The sequence below is a fragment of the Dreissena polymorpha genome, chromosome 8 (genome assembly GCF_020536995.1).
Source record: "Dreissena polymorpha isolate Duluth1 chromosome 8, UMN_Dpol_1.0, whole genome shotgun sequence".
In the NCBI taxonomy this organism is placed as follows: domain Eukaryota; kingdom Metazoa; phylum Mollusca; class Bivalvia; order Myida; family Dreissenidae; genus Dreissena; species Dreissena polymorpha.
In genome coordinates this window covers 54,686,930-54,700,839 of record NC_068362.1, presented here as the reverse complement: position 1 = coordinate 54,700,839, position 13,910 = coordinate 54,686,930, and the positions used below count along the sequence as shown (strand labels likewise).

The window sequence follows — 13,910 nt, the reverse complement described above, 5'->3', positions numbered from 1 at the left end:
TTTTCTAAGCAAAAAATCCCAATTTAGGCGGAAAGTGTCGTCCCTGATTAGCCTGTGCGGAATGCACAGGCTAAACTGGGACGACACTTTATGCACATGCATTATGCCCAGTTTTCTCAGAACACGACTCATATATGCGAAACATGTTGTAACCTGTTATGAAGGGCCAACCACAAGATAATTACACATTTTTACTTTATTATTCGCGATGCATTCGGGTATGGTTTATACACTTGAGAAGAAAAACTGTAAAAAACTGGATGTAATACCTTAAGTGATTTTGCCATCCATCGGCTGTTGTAACATGTATGCTTCATGAACTATGTTTAAGTACATGATAACTTTGATGTAACACTGTTTACAATTTTTAAACAAAAATGGATGTAATTAAGTTACACAAGTTATTAAAGAAAAGTTATACAAGTTCGTGGCCTATGTTCGCTCTTGGTGTTTTTGTTAAACCCTGTCTTGAAAAATAAATATACTCTTGACAACAAATGCTGCTTTGAATTCCAAAATCGCCTTTGTGTAACGCTCACAATTTCTTTAAAAGTGTAATTTTATTTTATTATGTACTTCTTTTTATGTCTTCAGATGACCACGGATGCTGGTATGAAGCTGTCTGGCACATAGACAACATCCGGTTCCGGTTGGAGCTCACGCGCAACGCTCATGCGCATAGTGGCGGGCTCAGTCAACTGACACAAAAAAACACCACGTCAAAGTCGCAGAGAACGTGTACGGACGCCTGTGAAACAAATCAAAAGCCGTTTCCAACCTGAAGTCTGGCAGATCTAAGTAACTGTAGGCTTTCTGAGAGAAACATCTTGGCAGAACTAATGATAGTATCTAAATATACACGCTGTAAACGAAGTGAACGCCAGTGAAATTAGTTTTCCATACGTCGAAAAACGGAGAGCTTTGCATAACGAATCTTTTGCACCAAAATCTAGATTTTTTAACTGATCCCATATTTGCGTATTTACATTCATGTCGCGCAGCCCTATCGCGTTTGCAACTTGATTGAAGGATTACCTGCAAAATTGTATAGCGGGAAACAGGTTAGGTCAAAATTGCATATACGCTGATGGTTTTCCATTGGAGTGTTATGAATTGAAAATAATAGCCAGTGGATATTTTTACTCCTGACCGTGAATTACAAGCTATCGGTAGACTCAATGTCTACTACAGTGAACGATCCATTACGTTAACAAAAAGTTACGTTGATTGGATAAACATTACGGCTATAAATTACACTAAGTCGGTCGTAATTAGAATGCTCCGATAATACTAATCGGATATAAATGGATAGTAAAAAATACAATCGCTGAAGGAAAATACTAAAACTAGTTTGACTTAAACCAGAATAAATCTTTGTGTGCGATCCTTTACGGGTTTAACATACATGTTTCCACTGTAGTGAATACCGCTAGTACAACTGAGGATCTAACAATCTAACAAGTGATATCTGTGACATGTCCGCTGCTAAACAAGACATCTTAACAATTGGATATTGGTTTTCGGAAAGAGAATTGTGGAAAGAATAACGAAGACAGTACTTTACAATGTATTGCGGACAAAATGGATACGACGTTGGTTCGCTAAACATACCAGATTTGGTAGACGTGAACTCCCTAACGGTTAATCGATTAGCGGATTAGTAAAGTAATGCATAATAAGTCGGGTTTACGAGTGTACTCAAACTGAAACGTGCGGTGGGACTATTCTAATCGGTAATATATATATAAAAAGTGAACACCGTATAAGTCAAAAACAAAGGATTGGCGACGAAGCGGTGAATGCATTAAAGACGTGAAATTTGAAACTTCGGATTTATATGAAAGAAATGTGAATATCTTGTTCGTTTAAAATTTGTGTATATGGATGCATTTATTTGCATACGGGTATATTTCTATGGAGAAACATAATATGTAAAATGTGTGCAATTTTATATCGTCCATTTTACTGACTATTCGAATGCGAAAAATATGCGTTAGCTTAGCTGTAATTATTAAAGTTATATTTGAACCTACACAAATTCAGAGTGTTGTATAATGTTATTTATTGAAAATTAATCGCCGATGCAATGTGTGGTTTTAAAAGATGAATGTTTTTTACGTCTAAATTCAATGAGGGATGTATTAGATTTGAAGCTATAAAAATGCGCGGACTCAGAGGAAAACGTATGAATAATTATAACCTCATCCTATTGCCTTTGCATTTGGGACATCAAGCGATGAAACACTTTTAATCCTGAATAAAGAATTTATTTCAGATTTCATTTAAATTTTACCATCCCCGAGTACGAATATACTCATTTAAATATACGATTTCCCAGTTCGGGATTAAGTTGAAACTATGAGCGTATAGTATACAAAGATAGTGTACACTTTTAACACTATATGAAACTATATGTTAATCACATAACAAGTGAAACCAAACGACTAACACGGATTATTGTTTTCTTTGTTCGTGGAAATTTCACAGCGTTATATTGACGTTTATCTGTCGCTAGTGAAAAATTACTATTTTCAGACGTAAACGAGAAGATATGGAATCATCCGCCGGAAGCATAGATCTGGATATTCACAGTACAAATTTAAGCAATAGTTCCGAATATATCACCGTCAATACGACAGCCCGAACGTTAGCGAACGTCAGTGACGTCAGTAACGGGACTTTAAACCTCCCTCCACCAAACCCGTACGATCTGTGGCAACAGATAATCATAGCTATTTTACTGGGGATTTTAATTATTGGAACTATCGTAGGGAACTCCCTAGTATGCATAGCAGTGGCCATAGTGAAACGTCTCCAGTCGCCATCTAATCTGTTGATAGTGTCTTTAGCAGTGTCGGACGTTTTAGTGGCGGCCCTAGTGATGCCGTTTGGGGCCGTGACGGAGATCCACGGTTACTGGATTTTCAATGATGGGTTTTGTGACTTCTTCACTTCCGCTGACGTCATATTGTGCACCGCGTCTATCCTCAACCTGTGCATGATAAGTATAGATAGATATTTCGTAATAACTCGACCGTTCCAATACGCGCTCAAACGGACGCCTACCCGGATGGCCATTATGATCGCCGCCGTCTGGCTACTCTCAGTGCTTATCTCAATCCCGCCTTTCTTTGGCTGGAAGAGTAAGAGGCCGGCGTACGCCTGCTTTATTAGCCAGGAAATCGGGTACCAGATCTATGCAACGGTCGGAGCCTTCTATATGCCGTTGATAGTGATGATAGTGATATACTTTAGGATTTGGTTGGTGTCGTCGAGGATTGTACAAAAAGAGAAGAAATCCAAGATGGGAAGTATAGATCGCGGTAATGAGACGATAAACATGTCGGCGAAGTCGTCACGAAGCAGCGGTCAAAGTGATCATTCAAATATGACTAATGGTAATGTTATACGTAACGGTTACGGCGAACACGACGACGTGACGTCAGAAATGCTTCCACCGTCTAAACCCGTTAAACGACGTTTTACATTAAAATCCTTAGTCACGCGACACACTGCAAAAAGTAATTCACCTCATTCTCGTGAAAGGAAAGCAACTAAGACGCTGGGAATAATTATGGGAGGATTTACATTGTGCTGGCTTCCATTTTTTATTGTTGCAGTTATTCGTCCATTTGTTGGCGAACACGCCATTCCTATCCAACTTATCTCTTGCCTTACGTGGCTAGGCTACGGAAACTCGTTTATGAATCCTCTTATTTATGCGCGGTTTAACAGGGAATTCCGGACTCCATTCAGAGAAATTATATGTTTCCGTTGTCGGGGAATCAACGTCCGCCTACGGAGCGAAAGTTACGTAGAGCAATACGGGCCCGATCAGATCTACCACCGTGACCGGGATAGGGACAGCTTGAAACCCCCACGTGACTCAATTGTGCGCTATAACAGCCACGGCCACACGGTTGTTCAAATTGGTAACGGTAGAAATGGAATGAGGGACACGAAAATTTGAGAAAATTTGGATATGTGAACGTGATAAGTCATGCTACTGCACGTGAAGCGGCTTTGTAATGACTGAATTACAGATGTGTTCCATGAACGTCAAACTAGGAGTACAATATTCGTGTTAGTTTCAAGGGTAAGGTTTGCATGTAGGCATAATATTTAAACGCTGGTTGTCATACCTGACATAATCTGCTGACTCAACCTTTAACAAAGTGCATTTAACAGGATTTTTGGAAGGTTTAGTGTCAATACAGGTACTGTATATAACATCATAACGATTTATCGTAATGAGCATTTTAAATAGCAGAATTCCTTCATTGAAGTACGAATTACTGAAATTGTGCCCCTGGTATGTGTTGTTACTGCTCGGATATTTCGTTGTTACTGCTCGGATATTTCCGAAAAACTTAAAATATTAAGCCTAGTGTTCCACAAATGCTCGTTTCTATATGCACAGTTATTTTGACGCTTTTGCTGCGTTATTTATTTTTGTTTTGTTTTATTTATACTCTTACGATGTTCAAAGGAGTAAGTTCCAAGTTTCATTTTTCGTCTCATTTGTTAAATATATATATATATGTGTATACAACATCATCTTTTCGTAGTACGTTTGATATTTGTGTATTTATATGTGCTAAGCACAGTTATGCCAAACTGACTAATTATTTATGTTCATGTTATGTATGCACTGTTACAATTTTATTATTTAAGTAGTATTTAATACTTTACTGAAGACTCGCAGTCGATCTAGTTATGTTGAACTGTAACAAAGGGAGTTAACGCAGTCTATTCGTTATAGTAAAAGTAACAAAGGGAGTTTACTTCAATAAAATACTTCAGAATTATGCAACGCAGTATAGTTTGCAATGCATTAAAATTAAGTGATTGTGATGTGTATTTTCAAATACAATATAAATTGTTTTTTTGGTGTAGTTTTATCGCTTATCAAAATCTTCAATAATAGTTGCAATCGGTTTGTATTTATTTCAAATAAGCAATAGTTGAATATGGTATTATTTACAAAAGCGTTTATTCTTAACAATTCATTTTTTATTGTGTCACTACAATATTTATAGAATCACATGATCATATTCGCTGTCGTGTATCGTACTGATGTATTTTATCTTTAAACGGGGAAGTATAAAACTATAATTTAAGTCAGGGGATAATTTTACAAATGTTCTTATATTTTCAATGTTTTTAACACATTTAAATATTATTATTTTTCTTTTCTTAAATATTGGTCGACATATTTTTTTTCATTCTACAATACATATTATTTTAGTGTTTTGTTGTTATTGTTTTGTTTATAATTTTTACACAGGGAAAAAAGCTTATTTTTTAATGTTTATGTTTTCTTTAAAAAAAAATATTTTCTATTCATTTAAAAATATTTAAATTTATACTGATAAAACATAAATTACTCCAACATTTAAGACATTATTTACCAGAAACCTGCTATATGTTGTTGCTTTTTACATGTAGAGTTGAAAACCAGCAAATGGTTGCTTTAATTGATTTCAGTAAGAACTTAATATTGTTTGACTAAATCGATATCTCCTGTTTTTGATGTGTATGCAAGTTCGAATCTTTCAATATCTGCTGTTTTGCGTTTTGCAAATTCATTGTTTTGTTACATGATCTTTCTGTTTGGGATAAGAAAAACATAGGACACATATGAAATACAAAGACATGCACAAACTAAGTTCAAATTACCGCCGACAACTTACTCAAAACGGTGAATTGTGAACGTTTTTTAATTTCTAAAAAATAACAAATTATTATCTTAGTGAATGTGCATTAGAAAATTCACTTTAAACTTTCAAGCAGTGAGTTATTACATTAAATGTGCTCATGTGACCTTTTGTGATCGACTTTTGTCCGTCGTGCGGCGTCCGACGTGCTTCTTGAGTCTTCAATGTGTGCGTTTTTAACCCATTTATGCCTAGTGGACTCTCCCATCCTTCTCAATTGCATCAATTTATTTCCAAAATTAGGGATATATAGTATATTTATTTCTATATTTAGAATATTTTTTACATAAATTCCTTTAAGCAAACAGCGTAAACCCAGATGAGACGCCGCATCATGCTGCGTCTCATCCTGGTCTACGCTGTTTGCCAAGGCATTTTTTTTTTCTAGACGCTAGGCATAAATGGGTTAATACTCTATAGGTCAAAGTAATTATCCAAATTTTTTTAACTTTGTCTAAACATGTTTACAATTATATCTCGACCGATATCGACACTTAGTTAGTTGGGATGAAAAATATTTTATATATATATATATCTTAAATAAATTTTAAGCAAACAGCGCAGACCCTGATGAGACGCCACATCATGCGGCGTCTCATCCGGGTCTATGCTGTTTGCCAAGGCCTTTTTTTCTAGACGCTAGGCATAAATGGGTTAAAATGCTGTATTTCCAAACATTGAACAGTGAAACCATCAAAAGGGGATGTTAAGGGTGTGATTGTGGAGAAACAAAAAGTACTTTTGTCATATGGCCGAAAAATCAGCCTTAACAAGTCCTGTATTTCTCCAAGCGATATTTCTGGCGAGTTCACAATAAGGACACGTTAGGTCCTCAACCAGATAATATGAACAATGTCCAATTAAAGAAATAGCTTCTAAACACGTTAAAAGTCACAATAATCTGCGAAATCTTCTCGAAACTTGGTCAGAACATTTGTGCTTTTGATTTCTAAGACAAGTAAGATATGTCTCCTGTCCATTAAAAACGTTTCCCAACTTATGCCGAGCAGATATTCTAATGTGGCAGTATTAAATCCATTTGAACGCTGCAAAAGTCAAAGTTTTACCTTTTACGAAACTTGCTCAATTTGAACACTAAAATGATATATACATATAAATATATATAAATATATTTTTAAGTCCAAAACATGGCTGTTTGGACGGTGTCCTGCATATTTGAAACCTTGAGAACACTACCTACAGTTAAGTTGCTTATGCTTTCAGGTGAGCACATGAGGTCAATCGAAACTCTTTGCAATGAATGTAGTAGTTTTTTAATATACTTGCACTTTTTTATCAGCCACTTTAAGTCCTTGAATAATATGCATCACAACGAAAATGCAAACTTAGTGAATGGGTCTCTTTAAAGTTCTCCTAAATGAACGTATTGGAGAAGAGTACAATTATAAAAATGTATAGGCACAATAATTCTATTTTTAAATATCTGTAAAGACAATACCTGAGATCAGGTCGTCGATAGTGTTATAAAAAGTATTCGCTCATTGTTGAGCGCAAACAGCGCTACAGAAGTGTCAGGTTACATTTTGGTCTAAATGTGTATGAAAGAATGCGATATAATGATACTATCTTGCTTAAACAAAATGATTGGTTTCACTAGACATTAAGTTAGCTTGGACTCGAGTGTCATTCATAGAGATACTATCGCTAGAAACTTATCCATGTTTCAGGATCAATTTTGTCCTTTAATATCCCCCGTTCACACATGCTTTTCTTAATAAGACGATTTTATACTACTACTACTACTACAACAACTACTACTACTACTACTACTACTACTACTACTACTACTACTACTACTACTACTACTACTACTACTACTACTTCTACTATTACTTCTACTACTACTACTACTACTACTACTACTACTACTACTACTACTACTACTACTACTACTACTACTACTACTACTACTACTACTACTACTACTTCTACTACTACTACTACTACTACTACTACTACTACTACTACTACTACTACTACTACTACTACTACTACTACTACTACTACTACTACTACTACTACTACTACTACTACTACTACTTCTACCACTACTACTTCTACGACTTATACGACTACCTCTTCTACTAGCACTACTACTACTACTACTACTACTACTACTACTACTACTACTACTACTACTACTACTACGACTACTACTACTACTACTACTACTACGACTACTACTACTACTACTTCTACCACTACTACTACTACTACTCTACTACTACGACTACTACTACTACTACTACTACGACTACTACTACTACTACTACTACTACTACTACACTACTACTACTACTACTACTACTACTACTACTACTACGACTACCTACTACTACTACTACTCTACTACTACTACTACTACTACTACCTACTACTACTACTACTACTACTACTACTACTACTACTACTACTACTACTACTTCTACTACTACCACTACTACTACTACTACTTCTACCACTACTACTACTACTACTACTTCTACTTCTACCACTACTACTACTACTACTACTACTACTACTACTACTACTACTACTACTACTACTACTACTACTACTACTACTACTACTACTACTACTACTACTACTACTACTACTACTACTACTACTTCTACCACTACTACTACTACTACTTCTACCACTACTTCTTCTACGACTTATACGACTACCTCTTCTACTAGCACTAAGTACTACTACTACTGCTACGACTTCGTCTACATATAATCTAGTGCACATGAACACCCAAATGCCTAGACACATTGTCTGGGTCAAAAACGTCCTTTAGGTCATAGAATGAGCACAACGGATTTAGGTATTGTAAATGTTTTTCTTTAAGATATTCATGTTCAGGGCAGAAGGTAAATAAATCTCAAGTTTGTATAAAAATTACAAAAAACAGTTTGCCATTAATCTGTACAAACACCATACAAGGATAATTTAATGTTTTATGTTCAAAATCCCAATATTGACCGAAACAATTCAGAGGCGAACAATTTTAACTTTGCATGCTGTAACGATGAATAGAAAACCCGTATGACTTTAAGTGCAGTATAAAGCATAAGAAAGTACACGCCTTTTTAAACTACCTTCGTTGTTATAGTAATAATTCACGAAGTCTTTACTAGTTCATTTCAAGTACTATTGGGCTGAAGACGGGTGGAACATGACAGTCTTTCTAAGTAGTATACTATATTCGACTGCTTTATAATAGTGGTGACCTATATTCATACACCAAACATCTTTTCATTAACAAGTTGACTGTGATATTTTTACGCTTCACACGATTGTCCTCATTTCAAAATGGCTACTCGTTCAAACGGTGTTGTATCGTAAATGTTCGCATGTTTTAGTACTTGTGTATTTGTACTAATCGTCGCACTCAGGTACTCATGTACGTAAAGCTAAGTAAATTATTTATGTTTTACACAATGTTTGGGATATTTATATGGATTAGGGTCGTATTAAATATAAGAGCATATATAAACAAACATATGAACTGGATTTGAGACAATCTCGCTCATTTTCCATTTTAGTTAAAGTTTAAAAACAGCGCGATGCGTTCAATCACATGATTGTTCAGAAAAGGCCTACATAGATTGTTTTGTTATTTCAACATCGGAACGCCAGGAAATAAAAATTGTGTTAACAACTTTAAGCATTAAATCGTTTGGACGGGTGGCCCGTTTATTGAATTCGTTAGACGTTTATGTAGATGTTTGATCGTCGCATATATCTCAATAATAGCATATTTTTTATGTTTTGTCTGATGACGTTAAACCATATACACTTTAATACTCATTTTTGAAAGCCTACGATGTAGATTTTTGAAAGGCATGCTATAATGATATTTCTATGTGTATATTTTTTCTGATGAATAAATCGCATAATAGGGTAAAGTTGATAATTGTTGTAAACCGTTTCGTCTTTATATTATATCTGTAAATACATGTTAATTGTTGATTCACACGGACACATCTGACCTTCCGAATATTTTCTATACAAATTTACGTCGATCACTTGATATATGTTGTAGTGTCTCACCAAACGTATTGTAGAAATAGGTATTTAACATAAGACGTAAACATTTAAAATACAAACAAAAATTAATTTATTTCAGTTGAAAAAATTACATTACACGAGTGAAATTTGTAATTTGTTCTCAAAATACGGTGAAATTGCATTCAAGCTTATAAACATACACAATGTAACTTTGTTGACTGCATCTAGGAATGCATTTTTATATTAGTATTACTATCTACTTATAATACCACATCTAGCAATATAGAATACTTATTCTCTAATTTAAAAAGTATGATGCTGGTTTAAAATCTTCATTTTTGTTTAACACATTGTACATGTGTTATTGTTAGGTATTTAATACTTTGATTGACATCCTGATCCAAATCAACTGCTGCTCGATTTTGCACAAGCGAATTCTATTGGTGGGCTTATTTGTCTTTTTAACCCTTTCAGTGCGGGAACCGAATTTCGAAGGCCTTTGCAAACAGTTTGGATCCTGATGAGACGCCACAGAACGTGGCATCTCATCAGGATCCAAACTGTTTGCTATTCTGATAGTATTCTTTGAAAAAAATCGAAAAAAATGCTAATTTTAGAAATTCAGCAGACGACATTTTAGCAGAAGACAAATTACCCAGCATGCAAAGGGTTAACAGAAAACGGCAATTATATAATTGTATGAATAACTATTAGTGCCACGTGCATCCATTGCCATTGAAGTCATTTGTTGAGGATTTCATCGTTTTGTGAAAAATATTGTACATACTTTGTTCGTTTATTTAGCAATAAATGGCTATTTATGTTTTAGGAATGTGTGATAATTACATTGTTAATGATGTTATAAAATAATTATGAGTAATAATATAAATAAATGTGATAACTTTAAAAAAAATGGTGTTGTCATTTGTGTGAGTCCCTGTGTGGGCGGATGTGCGTCTGCATTAAATATAAAACATTGATACCTTTGACCATCGCCGTAACATGGGTCATATGCCATATGCGGCCAGCGTTCCTCCAGTTTAACCTGCGCATCCTCGCACTCTGGTCAGGAGAGACGCTCTCCGCTTGAAATATTGATGTAAAATAGTATGCCTAAGTTTCTGGCATTCGCTGGTATTTAATCGAACAAACTGACAGGAATATTTATTGGTTATCTTGTGAAGTTTCGATGATATATTTCAATTATAATAACAAATCACATTCTGTTTAAGTGGATATATATTTTCATTTAATAACCGTTCACCATGTGTAGTATACAGCAGAGTATTTCTCATAAAATAACAAAACTCGTTTCCACAACTTAGTTTCAACACGCCACGCATAAAAAAACACACAAATAATATAAAACAAACATGTTATATTATCGCAATTAAAGTATGTAGCCATTTCAGATTAATAATGCAACACGAGTAACACTCGGATTCTATCATAGTTTTACAGTAGGACTGCTTCACAACTGTCCGACCCATCACCTTGCATATATAACATGTACAGACGTGGGTTAAACTAAGCACTTACATAAACAATATGGTTCAGTACGAAATACAAATTCTTCATTGTTTACCGACGACGTGTTTTAAAGGTGTAGTGTAAAATAATATTAAAATGTTTGTCAGAAGAAAGTATAACTGGATTCAGACAAAACTTAGATTGCATATGCGTAAAAACTTAATTGTGTTATGATGTTTGTATAATATTGTTAGCTTATTGTAGATGTTAATACAAATGGACATTGCGTGGACTCAGCATCATATATATTTTCATGAACTTCTGATTTGTTCGGACGCCTATTTATTTTGCTGCTAAATAATTATACAAGTTATTTATATGCAATCACATTATGTCATGTTCTTGTTTTGTTCTTAAATAAATAGTTTCAGAGGATCAAGCGACAATAGTAAATTCACACCCACCTATGCCACAGGACTAACGCAACTTTTATTACAGCACCAACCAATCACTAACAGTTGACACAGCACTGGTAAAACTAGTTTTTATTTTGTTACTGTTAGTAATGATAAATGCCATAAAACAAACTTTCCAATTCTCATTCCCATGATATTAGTTTGAGATTCGACAGAAACGTATAAACTTTTAATTCAACGCTGCGGTGGGCGCTATTATTATTTTAACTTTATTTACCTTAGCCCGAAAAAGAAACTGCGGTCTATGCAATTATCAATTGATGCTCAATAATCCATGGCCAGTTACACCCATGACTTCAAAGTTGTGTTTAGCAATGGATGTTATTCTATACCAACATCATGTCGAGCAGCCAGACATTTTTTCTCGCAATCAAGCAACACAAAATGTGTTGAACGCATTAACAAGGTGTGAGTCATATAAGATAATTAGTTTCCCGACCAAAATAGACACCTAGCAGGGTTCTCATCGTTCCAAGAGTGTTCAAATACAAGAAATATATGTGTATAGTTGGATAACGAATGGTTGTTAAAATGCTCAATTAGGCCATGGAAATATAATAGGAAGAATGTACTTTTCAGCTCGCGCGGATGCTCGGGTAGGTATGAAGGAAATGGGATCGTGACACCCTGTTATTACAATATACATTGTATAATTGTACATACTCTCCTTCTTCCAAAAACTTTAAAAGGAAAAAAAGAACAAGAAAGCAATTGCATAGTATGCAAATGCTGCACAATCAGAAAAACGTTCAGTATTATTATCAATACTCCCTACAATGCGCTACATATTTTATTTCTCTAGACTACCAATTCCTGTTGGTTTAGTTTTTTATCCCTTGTATTACGTATTTCTGAAAGAAACTCAGCTAACTTAATTGTTTAAAAAAGTACGATGAATTAGGTCCCTTTAGGCTTCGGTGTGGGCGAGAAAAATTAATTGTCTATCCATCTTTAGACGGTGAGTACAAATTTCATTTAAAGTTTCAAATCCCAGCGGCACGAAATATATCATGTGGAATAACACAAGATCCATTGAATGCCGCACACGTTTAGAATTGTGTTTCCTTTCTAAGTGAAAGCGATTAAATTTGCGCTCTGAATTTATGTATTTTAGTTGAGAATGTGCTTTGAGACAAGACGATTAACAATATTAAAATCAATAAAATGTTAAAGTTGTAATTTGTCTTATTAAAGACCGATGCAGCCATAACTCCGTTGAATATAAAATTCAGCTTAGTACGCACCCGTATCCGCAGGTCGTGGCCCCAATAGCTTAAGAAATAGTCGTTCCGCCAGCTTACGTTTTCTGCAGCGGCTGCAATATATTTACTAACAACTCTTCTCACAATAGTCACGCTGTTTTAACTATCATGCAACGCGTCATTCAAAGATGGGTCTAATGTCATATATGGTGAACGCAGCTCAAGACAAGCCTGCGCATGCGCACAGTCTGGTCGGAAACTACATTGTGGTTACGCATGCGCAATTAATTTCCTTCTATATTACATATAAAATAGTTGAAGTTCGATATCAATTTTTACCATGATCAAGCGCATATCCACTATATCATCATACATCATTGGAAAGATAAATGCATAATCTTTTGAAAAAAATGCATGTCATTAAATTCTATACGCGCTAACTCAAAATATTTACCTTAGAATAAGCAAACCGGTTTTGACAGCTGTGCAGACAACCATTTTGGGCTCAAATAGTTTGACCTACTTTCCAAAGCCGGGAACCATCAACACAAAAAGTAGAGCACAAAGATGGCTTAATTTCTTATTGCTTACAAATATACCTTCAAGTTGATACCAAAATTAACCATTTGCAATGTATTTTACAGATCCTAGGCAGCATGCACTCAACAATGTGTGCTAAGTATCAAACTGACTGCATGTAACCCTAAAAACAGGAGTTCCGGTTTGGGGTTATGTGACCTTGTCCTGAGACAACGTGTGTGAACAGTATGAATTGACATATCGCCAACACTCAATCAGATTCTTATCTAAATATCGATCGACCAATCAGCGATCGATAAATATTGCGCGTCGGTTGCTAACCTCCTCTTTGCAATTTTCTAGACAAGCCGAACGCCTAGTTCTTATTTATTCAATTAACCCTTTGAATGCTGGGAAATTTGTCTTCTGCTAAAATGTCGTCTGCTGAATTTCTAAAATTAGCATTTTCTTCGATTTTTTTTCAAAAAATACTATCAGAATAGCAA

General features: G+C 35.1%; 1 protein-coding gene across 1 annotated transcript; it reads left to right on the top strand.

Annotated features, from left to right (window-relative positions):
• Positions 1–634: 634 nt before the first annotated feature.
• LOC127842030 (5-hydroxytryptamine receptor 1-like) lies at positions 635–4,540 on the top strand. The gene has a single exon (XM_052371347.1). The coding sequence runs from the start codon at positions 2,552–2,554 to the stop codon at positions 3,968–3,970; it is 1,419 nt and encodes a 472-aa protein (XP_052227307.1). The 5' UTR covers positions 635–2,551; the 3' UTR covers positions 3,971–4,540.
• Positions 4,541–13,910: the final 9,370 nt, after the last annotated feature.